This window comes from Muscardinus avellanarius (assembly GCF_963383645.1).
Source record: "Muscardinus avellanarius genome assembly, chromosome: 1".
NCBI lineage: Eukaryota > Metazoa > Chordata > Mammalia > Rodentia > Gliridae > Muscardinus > Muscardinus avellanarius.
Genome location: NC_137786.1, coordinates 143,679,100 through 143,692,447, shown reverse-complemented (window position 1 = coordinate 143,692,447; position 13,348 = coordinate 143,679,100). Strand labels below are relative to the sequence as shown.

Below are 13,348 nucleotides of genomic sequence, written 5' to 3'. Positions count from 1 at the left end.
TAAATTTTCCATAGAATTAACCACTATTATTTCCTTACTCAAAGAGATATAATTCAGGGGAAAGAGTAAATCTATGAGTATTTTTAAACTTTCCTTGTTTACTTCTCATTTTTAAGATGTGATGATATGTGGCTCTGATACAGATTATAGTTTTTAGGAAATGTATAAGAAATCGATGTTAAATAACAACAGTGGACCTTGAAGGCATGAGCTTTTGTTACTTTATTGTTAACCAATGAATATTATCCAAAATTAGAGATGTAACTTAGTTGTACAACACAAAAATATACTAATGGTAAAAGCCTATTGGAATTTACCAAATACTCATTAGTGTATTTTTACATTGCTATATGAACATATGCTCTCAAATGCTAATGATAAGTTATAATTGGTTTAACTACTATGAAAACCCATATTCCAAATGGCTGTTCCTGATTAGAAAAATGCACACAGCTTTAAAAATGGTTTAAACCCATTTCAATCCTAATCTACAAATAGATCATAAACAGCAAATATAACTGGTAATCTGTCAACACTATAACAGGCCAATGTAGCAGTGGTTGTGCACACAATTCAAAGTGAGGAAAATTAATGAAAATCCAATGGAAGTCCACGTTTTTAGCTATTACGGCAATTGATTTAATACTTTGGAAAAAGTGAACATTTATGCTTCAGAGCATGAACATTAAGGTCTATCATCTATCCCTCTAATGTACTATGAGTAGAAACACTCTCCCAAAGGATTCTGAAGCATGTATGCACAACCACTGTACAGCAGTCACTTGAAGGTTAACCAGTTATCTTTTGTCCTACAAAATCCAAAATATATATTAAGCAAAACCTTTCCTTTTCATAATGTCTGCCCAGATTAATCCTTTTAAAATGAGTAAAATCAAAAAGCACAAGAGATATTTTCAGACAACTTCAAGATACTGTGCATGAAAAAATGTTTAATAAAATGGCAATTTTAATAGATAAATGTAAATTTGCATAATACTAAATGGAAAGTAGCTGAACCACACAGAGAAAACAAGGCTTTCTGTATCTTCAAACCCATGTGTTTACAATTAAGAAAATATTAGAATATCTTTCTAATTGGAAAGATTTTTTTCCATAAGACATAATTGAAATTAATGTAACTTAAAATCAATTTCTAAAATAGATTAACAGACCAAATTTAAGTTTTTAAGGTAAAGATTGAAAAGAAAAATAAGCACAGTGATTTAGAAACCAAAAAATGATCACATAACTATCATATCACAAAATGAAAGTACAGACACTCTTCCTCTCTTACACCCACACACACCCACACACACTCCAACACACACACATCCTCCGACATAACACCCCCTCCAGAAATCTAGTATACCAGTGAGAACTTACAATTTTAACACAATCTGAGCCTCACAATTCAACTCAATATAAAGACAGTTAAAAAAAAATTAGCACTCAGATATTCTGAAGGAAAATGAAATCTCAAAAGTGTTCCTTCAGGATTGAGACTTTATGAATAGTAACACACAGCTCACACAGCCCACTGTGTTTGGACAACCAGTCATTGCAGGTATAGTAGTGAGGTAGTATTGCTGTCCCCTTCTTGGGACTGATGTTTTCAAATGCTGCCCTTCCAGAAAGATCTAATTTGTTTTTTTTCTTAAATGATTAAAATCAATTATCAAAAACTGTATATTTCCTTTTAATGTACAGTTAATGTACATTCTTTTTCCTAAACTGATCTATGAAAGAACAAAACTTTTCAAACATTTGAGACAATTTATTTGCAGGTAGTGTTTCATCAATAAACTCTACTAGAAGAGTTTACCTGCTGCCTGTATGGCAGGCAAAGAAAACCACCAAACAATTACAGAAGATGGAGACAACAATGAATATAAACTTTCAAAGATGATTGTAAGCAAATAACAAATAAGTGGGATTTAAGGAAACACCAGCTGCACACTATACCATGAAATTTCTAATTCTTTTCATGATTCACAGTCATCTTGTACACAATGATCAAAGACTTTTGTCTACTCTGCTGTCTACCATAACTTTAAATACTGCCAGTGATCTGTACGACAGCAGCTATGGATATGGGGACGGCAGGACTCAGAAGGGCACACTGAGAAGATGCAAGTGAGAGAATGTGGGGATGTTGTAGTTTAAACATGGAAAGGGCAAGGGAAAATCGAGTGTTCTATCTAAACACTCACTGAAATGTTCACCTTTATCCTTCAAAATGTACAAAGTGCTCAAACCACACATACACATTTGTCAGACATGATAATTAGTGTTAATCTTCAACAGAAAAAAAATAAAAATTGTGAAAGGTGATGGAACACAGTTCTCCATTCCCTGGCCAAAAAGAAAAAGAAAAGCAAGCATGACATCACACTGCCTTAGTGCCACAGAGCACCCTTTGTCTCAGCCTCCCACAGTCAGATTGGTATAAGAGCTTTGGCAAGGTGGGATGCATTCCACCACGTCTGCAGGCCTGCTTTTCTCTGTTGGTGGTTCAGCTTATGAAGAACATGTATGCAAAATAACAGCTCTCACATTGCTTCAAACTCATCAATACGCTGCTTTGTATTGCCTTGTCGAATCTGTCGAAGAGTCTTGTACTTATCACGGCCTGCCTTAACATTCTCAGCATGAAGGACATCATTTTGTGTTTTCTTGGTTTCATCTCTGGCTTGGGCTAATTCTGAACTCAATGCCTACATTTAAAAAATAAAAAATATGGCTATTAATTTTTCCTTAAATTTAAAAAACTTATTATCAAAATGCAAGTGAGAGAATGTGGGGATATTGAAGGTTAAACATGGCTAATTTTCCTTAAATTTAAAAAACTTACATTAAAATTTCCACTGTAAAATAATTTTCTTTAATATGTGAAAGCTTACTTTTAGTAATGGTGATGGTAGTGTATTAGGAGGAATACGCATGGCCTTTCATTTCTATACTCATAAACCAAGATATTTTGCATATTCTAAATTTTCTTATCCAATATTTGAAATAACTCACAAAAAATTCAAGGTAGTCATTTCAGAGTACTGCTACTATAATCTAAACTGTGAGAAAAACTTTCTCCAAAAATCTTAATATATTTATTGCAACTATCACTTTTATTAATATTTAAAGATTTCACCAATTAAAAAATTAGAATTCATATAGAAAAAGAAATCTCTCATATTTAAAATGGCTTATTTTAATCAACATACATTTAATAAAATGACCTTTGCCAATATAAAAATCTGAACAAATAATTTAGATTAAGCAAAACTGTATAGGTAACTTTAAATTAACGTATATTTTCTGTTTTCAACAGCATTAGAATACTTTCTAGCTCTTAAAATGGATCAAGCAATAATCAATAACTAACTAATAAGCTAACAGGGTCACATAATGGAAGAAATTAAGTAACATGGCTATAGGCTTGATACTTGCAAACCGATTTACAAGGCTGGCCAGTATTAGAAGCTTCTAAAAATCTTAAATTCTTCTTAAATAAGTTTATCTAAGATGGGAAGAATGTAAACTGTACTTTAAAAGTGCATGCAACTGCACATCTTAAATACCTGAAGCTGCTTCTTCACACGCTCATTTTTCTGTGTCTCTGTTACACGCTCCTCCTCACTCCGATGGTTTGCCACCCCTTCACTGGAGAGCTCAGCACTGGCCTCAGCATTGTTCTCATCATGCTCATCGTGTTCATTTTCTGTTGGAGGAACAACTGGTGGTGGTGGAGGTGGAGGGGGGGCAGACATCACAGTTTTTAACTCTTCTTTGGTCTTTTCCAAGTCTTCCTGGGCTGCAAAAGCCTTGACATTAAAAATAAATTTATGAGCAACTTATTTTGAAAAGTGGTAATTATAAGAATCAAGTTATGACTGGGCATAGTGGCACACACCTATAATCTCAGTATGTGGGAGTTTGAGACAGGGGGATCGCAGGTACAAGAACACCCTCAATAACTCAAGACTCTCAACAAGACCCTGTTTCAAAATAAAAAACAAAATAGGGCTTGGAGGTAGAATGCTCCTGGGTTCATCCGTAGTACCAAAAGGGGGGGTGGGGGTGGGGTCCTAGTTATCCTGCCCATCAAAACTACACACACACACAAAATAGAATAAAGCTGTTTTTATAGAAGGATACAGCAAGGAGAGAGAATTTGGTTTTTTTTTTTTTCCGGGTCTGGGAATGGAACCCAGGGGAATTCAACCTCTAAGCTACACCCCTGCCCTATCTTTTATTCTTTATTTTGAAATAGGGTCTCACTAAGCTGTGGAGGGCCTCATTAAGTAACTGAGGATGTCCATGAACCACAATTCTCTTGTCTCGGCCTCCCAAGAGAAAAATTTAAAAGCACTTTGAAAATCCAAATAAAATTATTAATTCTGGCAAGGATTAGCCATTGTTGCTGAAATTGTTATGAACGCTTAATGGAAAATGGTTTTTTTGTACAATTCTGCAGAATGTTATATCCTATTAACAGATTATATTTAGCTGGGTATGGTGGCACAAGCTTGTAATACCAATATTTAGAAGGCTGAGACAACAGAATTGTAGGTTCATGACCAGCCTCAGCTACTTGTGAGGCCCTCTGTAACTTAGTGAGATCATTTTAAGATTAAGAATAAAATGGGGCTGAGAATACAGCTTGGAAGTAAAATTCCCCTGTGTTCCATCCCTGGTAAAACACACACACACACACACACACACACACACACACACACACACACACACACACACACACACTCTTAAGTCACATGTGGTAAAATGTAAATAGACAGTGGAGAAGTCAAACTGTCATTACTCTAGATATTACATGCCTCTTGCATAAAATATCCAACATTACCAATCATTTGAATGATTATATTTTCATGGTTTGCCTGGCAAAGTCTTCTTTTCCACTGCTGTCTCGTATTATAACACTCCTTTTACTCTCACAAGTGTTCCCTTCTGGATACTAAGTTATATGAAAGTTCCACCTAAAATGCCTTTATATTAAAAAAAACTTTTAATTCTTCAAGCTTCTGGATCTTTCAGTTTATAGGAAATATTAGAGATAAAATGATAAGTGAATGACATCATGAACAAGCAATTATACAAACATAGGAGGAGGGACATTCTGCAGGTCCCTTCACTAAATTAGTAGCATAAGAAGAGGGTCTGTCCTACATTTATAAAAGACAAGCCGGGCGTGGTGGCGCACGCTTGTAATCCCAGCATTCGGGAGGCTGAAACCTGGAGGATCACAGTTCGCGGACAGCCTCAGCTACTTAGTGAGGCCCTCTGCAACTCAGTGAGACCCGGTTTCAAAATAAAGAATAAAAAAAAATAGGAAAAGGGGGTGTAACTCGGAGGTCAAATGCCCCTGGGTTCCATCCCCAGACCCGCAAAAAAAAAAAAAAAAAAAGACAGACGGGCATGGTATGATATGCCTGTAATCCTAGTGCTTGAAAGGCTGGGACAGGCAGATCACAGTTTTGAGGTCAGACTCAGTTACTTAGTGAGACCCTGTTTTAAAACAGAAAATTGGCATGAAGACATAACTATGAAGTAGAATGCCCCTGAATTCAACCTCAGAACCCCAACCACCACACACACACACACACACACACACACACACACACACACACACACACACAAAAAAAAAAAAAATTTAGAGTAACAAAAATAACAGACAGATAATGCAAAGTTCTACTTTGAATACTAACATAGTAAATTATTTCTGAAAGACTTTTTCGATAGATTGGGAAAGTCTGTTTAAAGGAAATGAAAATTCACTAAAACAGCATTGTATATAGAGTACAATATCATTTCAGATACATAAATGTGTGTGTGTGTGTGTGTATGTGTGTGTGTGTGTGTGTGTGTATAAAACAAACACACACACAGCCGGGCGTGGTGGTGCACGCTTGTAATCCCCGCGCTTGGGAGGCAGAGACAGGAGGATCACGCAGGTTCGAAGCCAGCTGCGCGCGTTGGCTTAGGAGACCCTGTTTCCAAATAAAAATGTAAAAATAGGTCTGGGAGTGTAGCCCAGAGGTAGAAGGGCTTCCAGAAACCTCAGTACCACCAAAAAAATAAATAAATAAAAATAAAAATAAAACACACACACAAACATGCACTTAAGTTTTACAGTATTATATTAGTTTGTGAAATGTAATTTTGTGTGCATTTTCTGTAGTTCACAGGACTTATAATGTATTAATTTTAAAAGCTCGTGTCTCTGAAGTTTATAAATCGCCTTTCAGTAAGAGCTAAGGAAAGTAGTTTTATTTTTGTAGCATTGTATGTATAATACACAGGGACATATGCACAGAGGGACACACTGGGGATGGAACCCAGGGGCATTCTACCTCCAACCTATACTCCCAGGCCTATTTTTTATTCCTTATTTTGAAACAGGCTCTCACTGAGTTGCAAAGGGCCTCACTAAGTAGACGAGGTTGTCTGCGAACACAGATCCTCTTTTCTCAGCCTCCCAAATGCTGGGATTACAAGTATGCACCACCACATCCAGGTTCCAAAGAAACTTAAATTGGCATCATAAAAATTTAAGAATGGAAAAATACCATTTTCAGTAATAAATACATTTTATTATAGAAATATCATATGTAACAGTGTAGGAGGGTATTAGAGATTGAACCTAGGGGCATTCTACCTCTAAGCTACAGCCCCAGCTCTTTTTGTAGTTCTTTTATTTTGAAACAGTATCTCATTAAGTTGTTGAGGTTGGCCTCAAACCTGCAATCTTCCTGTCTCAGTATCCCAAGTACTGGGATTATAGATGTATACCACCACACCCTGGTCTAACTATTTATTATTGGGGCTAAAAAATTATTAACAGTTACATATAAGGGCTAATATCATTTAATTCTTATGCCCCCTCCATCTAAAGCTTATAACAATAGTGGTTTCACCTATGAGAAATTCTCCTTAGAAATCTCAGCAGCATCACTGCAACTCTCTAATTCAATTTCATATCCAAAAGTTTTGTGGCCTTGTTCCTTCAGTTCACCTCAAAATGCCTCTTAACCCTGTCCTTTATTTTCATTGAGACATACCCTTCAAGACTTATCTCTTCAGTATCCAATATCCCAATGTATCCTTCATACTGATTGCTAGGTTGTTTATTTTATAAAACCACGTTTGATCATTCTATAATCCTGTTTTGAAATCTTGAGAGCGCATATACAGATACAGGTTTCCCCCATGTTGACTTAGCATGGCATTCATTTAAAGGGTGCCACAACCCAATCCCCTATTATCCAACTTGCAAGCCACATTTCCTAATACTTTTGAACATCTACTCTGAGTTTTGGTGGTTTACTGATTGCCCTCAAATCATGTACATTCACATTTCCCTTACTCATTCAATTCCCTTTTATCTGAAATGAGTACCTCTTTAGTCCTTGATCCTTCCCAATCTTTTCTACCCCAAATCTAATTTATTACTCAAGAACTAACTTAAGTGTATATGGGTTTCCCTAATACCTATCTCACCCCCCCCACCAAGTTAATCTTCTCTTCTGTGTTTCCAAAGCACTGAAGCACATTAATCTTATATTCATCTGTATAAAGTCAGCCTATTCTTGGCTTTCCTAATGGTACAGACCAACTATTCAGTAAATGCTAGTAAAGGAACAGATGATTACTTTGTGTTGCCACTCAGTAGCTTCCTCTTCCTTTTTCTTCTTGGCTTCTTCTAGAAGGGCAATCTTGGCAGTGAATTCAGCAAGTTCTGCTGCCTAAAATAAACAATATAATTACCAACACTAAAATAATGTATTTTAAATAATCTTATATACTAAGTCAAAAAAGTTCCATCTACATGGTTGAGCTATTTTGTATCTTTTTCCCAGATTAAAAAAACATATTTAAGAAGCAGTATTTACTGAAAATCTTTTTTTTTTTTTTTTGGTGGTACTGGGGGTCCTGGAAGCCCTTCTACCTCCGGGCTACACTCCCAGACCTATTTTTACATTTTCATTTGGAAACAGGGTCTCCTAAGCCAGCGCGCGCGGCTGGCTTCGAACCTGCGCGATCCTCCTGTCTCTGCCTCCCAAGCGCGGGGATTACAAGCGTGCGCCACCACGCCCGGCATGAAAATCTTAAATAGCTCAATTGTAGTATGTTTTTGAATAATGAGATAATAAGGAGACAAAGCAAAAAGATTTTTATGCTAGCCATTTGTGGTGACACACTGCTGTAATCCCAGTGCTTGGGAGACAGGAGAATCGCAGGTTTGCGGCCAGCCTAGGCAGCTCAGGAAGATCCTATTTCAAAATGAAAATTTTTCTAAAAGGACTGGGGATGTAAAAATGTGTTAGAGTTCCTCTAGGGTCACCCCCGGTCCTACAAAACTGAAACAAACAAACAAACATTTTTATTCTATAGACAAGTAATAAATCCTGTTTTCAGTAGTAAGGACTTACAGTGTATAACATCTATTTTAAAAACTTTTGTTAGTAAACTATTCACTAAATTCTACAAGAAAAAAGTTATCTAACGTTTTATAGAGACCACTTTGTTAAATAATGTCATCTGATTCCTCAATAAGTATCATTCCTCTTTTCAAAAGACAAACACTAAGATAAAAAAAGACCCAAAGAAATATAGCAAGTAATTGCCTGAGTTAATGTGTAGATCTAAGATCTTCTAAGTGCTATGTCTCCTCAATATTTGGATGTCTATTCTAAACAACAAGAAATCCAATAATTGTGGCATATAGTTATCATGTAGGGGCCAGAACATATTGTGTCAATTTATCTAAAACAAAAGATGCCAGGTGGCTTATTACAGAATCTGTCCAAAGTCTAAGTAAATGGGAATCTTTTATTGGCAAACAGGCTCCATTAATAAATCATAGAAAAATACCTTTTATTCTGTTTTTAGATATTCTTTAAGGCAGAAATAGATATTTTGGATTTACTGTCATGCTTTGTTATTAGTTACTTATATACCTTTGGTTTGTATTCCAGAAGATAAAATATGCCTAAGTTTTAGAAGGTTCATACTATGCATATATTTAAATTTTTCTTTTTCTCCAAGAGACCTAAGACAACTCCTTACTAGCTGTTCCTGATTCTTCATCTGGTCTGCAGCTTGTTTTGCTATAGCAGACTTGGCCTCTTCGGCAGCTCGACGCTCCTTTTCTAGCCGTTCTGCTTCTTCTTTTGCTCGCTTCCGTTCCTGATCGAGTTCTAGAGCTTTTCGAGTCTGTTCTTCTAGTTCTGTCAAAAACATGCACCCCCCCACGAAAAATGATTTATTCTTATTATTCTTATTATTACTGAAAGAAGTCAAGATTGTAATAAGAAATCTAGACTTTATAGTTTCTAAAAATTAGTATACATGTAAATATATAAATATATATACTAAAAGTTAGTATATATGTAAATACATATACACTTATTTTTAACTTAGCAATATGGTTTGGATAAGAAATCCCATCTGGAAGAGCTCATGTATTGACAATGCCAAATGTTCAGAGATGAAATGACTCAATCCTGGGTATTCAAATTTCGCCCATGAATAAATCTACTTACTGGTGGATTAATGGGTTTCCTGGGAGGCAGGTAGGGTGTGGCTAGAGAAGAGAGGTCATGGGGGCTGTGGCCATGGGGACTGTGTATGTCTCTCACCTTCACCCTACATTCCCGCTCTGCTTCCTGCCACCAGGCCCTGAGCTCCACAGTCATGACCCAATCTAACATGGACTGAAACCTCTAAACTTCCAGAACTGTGAGGAAATCAGTCTTCCTTCCTCTAAGTTGGTCATCAGGCACTTCGGGTCAAAGCAGTGAGAGTGTTGACTGAAACACTTGGTAAAGACTAATACTTTTTAGAAATCTATTATGTAGCCAGGCATGGTGGCACACACTTGTAATCCCAGCATTCGGGAGGCTGAAACAGGAGAATCATGGCTCGCAAACAGCCTCGGCTACTTAGTGAGGCCCTTTGCAAGTCAGTGAGACCCTGTTTCAAAATAAAGAATAAAAAAAATAGGACTGGGGTGTGTCTCGGAGGTAGAATGCCCCTGGGTTCCGTAAAGAAAGAAGAGAAAAGAAAAGAAGAGAAAAGAAGAGAAAGAGAGAAAGAAATTATGTAATTACAAAATAAAAAGACATGAAATTTTTTTGTAATTCATGTCATAAGGCTAGAAGCACATACCTCAATTTTTTAAAAAATAATCTTCACTTAAAGTTTTAGCCTCAGGGAAGAGAGAGTGAGAGTGAGTGAGTGAGAGTGAGAGTGAGAGTGAGAGTGAGAGAGAGAGAGAGAGAGAGAGAGAGAGAGAGAGAGTGTGTGTGTGTGTTTGTGTGTGTGTCTAACAACTGAACCCAGGAATATTTACCTCCAAGCTATATCCCCAGCCCTATTTTATTTATTTTTCATTCTGAAACAGGGTAAGTTACTAAGGCTGGCCTCAAACCTGCATTCCTTCTGTCTCAGCCTCCCAAGTACTGAGATTACAGGCATCAACACTGCTCCTGGTTAAACAAATCTTAAAAGGGGTATTCATATCTCAGTATGATGCATAATTACACTGAACCAATGAAAATATGTTTTAAAAAATACCTACAGCCAGGAGTGGTGGCACACGTTTGTAATCCCAGCATTAGGGAAGCTGAGACCAGAGGATCATGGTTTGCAGACAGCCTCAACTACTTAGTGAGACCTGTTTCAAAATAAAGAATAAAAGAAATAGGGCAGGTCGAATTCCCCTGGGTTCCATCCCCCAGACCTGGGGGGGGGGGAACCCTACAGATTTTAAAAAGGAGGGACGAGTATTTGGGTATATAGTTCAATGGTAGAGCACTTGCCTCTCAGGCCCACAGCCCTGGGTTCAATCTCTAGCACCACATACATAAAATTTAAGGTTTTGACCTTGGTAAACAAATTGCCACGTTTAGAAATGTACTAATCTGCCGGGTGCGGTGGTGCACGCTTGTAATCCCAGCGCTTGGGAGGCGGAGACAGGAGGATCCTGCAGGTTTGAAGCCAGCCTTGCTGGCTTAAGAGACCCTGTTTCCAAATAAAACGTAAAAAATAGGTCTGGTAGTCTAGTCTGGAGGTAGAAGGATTCCATCCCCAGTACCACCAAAAAAAAAATTTTTATACACACACGCACACACACACATATCCACTAATCAATTTTAATTTTTTTTATTTTTTGGTGGTACTGGGGTGGAACCCAGAGGCTTTCTACCTCTGGGCTACACTCCCAGACCCATTTTATATTTTATTTGGAAACAGGGTCTCACTAAGTTGCTGAGAGACTCACTAGCTGAGGCTGGCTTCAAACCTGCGCGATCCTCCTGTCTCAGCCTCCCAAGCGCTGGGATTACAAGCGTGCACCACCATGCCTGGCTACTAATCAATTTTAAACTAAGTATTTATCTAAGCTAAAGCTAAGTACACAGTTAACATCCCTTAAATGAAATATCTGGGATCAGAGTGTTTTGAATCTTTTTCAGATTTTGAAGTATTTGCATATAGATAATGAAAAAAACTGGGAATGAAATTAGGATTCAATCCAAACATGAAATCCATTAGTTTCATAAACACCTTATATACACAGCCTGAAGATGACTGTACACACTATTTCTGGTGTGCCTGCACTGTGATTAAGGCCTGTGGCATGAAGTCAAGTGTAGAATTATTACCAACTGTAGTGTCAAAGTTTCAGAGTTTGGAGCATTTTCCATGTTTAATTTTTTAAGTAGGGATCAGTAACCTGTATTAGATAAGTGAACTCAAGAAATGAAATCTGAAAAAAGACTTACCTCAAATAAGAGACCTTTATATTATTAGAAATTGTGTTGTTGGTATACATATATTATTTTTTCTTTTCTTTTCTTTTCTTTTCTTTTCTTTTTGGTGGTACTAGGGTTCCTGGAAACCCTTCTAACTCTGGGCTACACTCCCAGACCTACTCTTTATATTTTTATTTGGAAACAGGGTCTCTTAAGCCAGAGAGGTTGGCTTCAAACCTGCTCGATCCTCCTGTCTCCACCTCCCAAATGCAAGGATTACAAGTGTGCGCCACCACGCCCAGAGTTATGTATATTCTTAAACCATGAAAATGAGAGATATTTGGAGATGCCTGGCATTATTTTTAATCCTTGAGTATACAAATCACAAAATTAATTCTTTTGTTATTCCAGTGAGTTGAATAGGAAAGGAAAATATTACTAACACAAAAAAACAAAAAATTAAAATGACTTCAATACTACTAAGTTCAGACATTATCTTGACAATTCTTATTTACTAAATAAGAATTTAATAAAGGTAAGTTCTGTGACAGAAGAAAATGCTACCTACAAAGAGAGTGTAATGTCCTAAGAAGAATGGGCGACCTTCACTGTGTGCTATAGAAAGAGGACAAACTAAGCATTTATATGCCAGGAAGGTATTAAAGCTAACTGCAATATATAAGCTTTTACTAATTGTTCTTAATCAGGACTAGCTTAAGTAATTAAAGTTAAGACTAAGGGTGGGGGTTGAGAGAGGTAAAGAAAAATTACTCTTTGGTTAGGTTTTGAATTCTTTGGAAAATAATATAATAGTATGATAATATTACTATAATAATATTAAAATCTTAAAGGCTATCTGGTTATAAAGATGAAAAATACATAATACTAGATATTAGTATAGCTAAATTCTAGAATTCTTCATTTTATTATTTATTTATTTATATATTTTTGTGGTACTGGTGATGTAACCCAGGGGCCTTCTACCTCCGGGCTACAACCCCAGACCTATTTTATATTTTATTTGGAAACAGGGTCTCTTAAGCCAGCTGAGGCTGACTTCAAACCTGCGTGATCCTCCTGTCTCAGCCTCCCAAACACAGGGATTACAAGCGTGCGCCACCACGCCTGGCTATTTATTTTATTTTTTAAAGGTTTTTTTTATTTTTAACTGAAACACAAAAACCTAAAAGTTGTACAAACAGGTTACCATGTAATGTTTAAATCATGTTTAACATGCCTATCTCCTTAAGCATTTATCAATTCTTTGTGGTGAACACCTTCAAACCCCTTCATTCTAGCTTTTTAAAAATGTGCTATGCCTAATTGTTATCTATAGTCCCAATACAATCCCCAGAGCTTCCTGCTCCTAGATAACTTCCTGCTCCTAGATAACTGTATCTTAGTACCCACTCATCGAACTTTGCCCACTCCCTCCACTTACTAAAAATGACCTTTGCTATGTAATGGTATGTTTCTTATATGCCTAATTTGTACAGTGTTTTTATTGTGAAGCAATGTTAGATTTTATCTAATGTTTTTAAAAATAAATTAAGATAACCATTTGGTTTTTGTTTTTCATTCTG

The 13,348-nt window shown here is 36.6% G+C and overlaps 1 protein-coding gene across 1 annotated transcript in view; it reads right to left on the bottom strand.

Moving 5' to 3' along the window:
* Positions 1 to 2,549: 2,549 nt before the first annotated feature.
* The window catches only part of RDX (radixin), a gene marked incomplete at both ends in the record, with an annotated part of 37,124 nt that continues 26,325 nt past the window's right edge, over positions 2,550 to 13,348 (bottom strand). Inside the window, 4 exons of the mRNA XM_080703181.1 lie at positions 2,550 to 2,714; positions 3,576 to 3,818; positions 7,662 to 7,754; positions 9,079 to 9,239. Coding sequence (XP_080559307.1) covers positions 2,550 to 2,714; positions 3,576 to 3,818; positions 7,662 to 7,754; positions 9,079 to 9,239 — 662 coding nt within the window. The remainder of the gene's footprint in view (positions 2,715 to 3,575; positions 3,819 to 7,661; positions 7,755 to 9,078; positions 9,240 to 13,348) is intronic.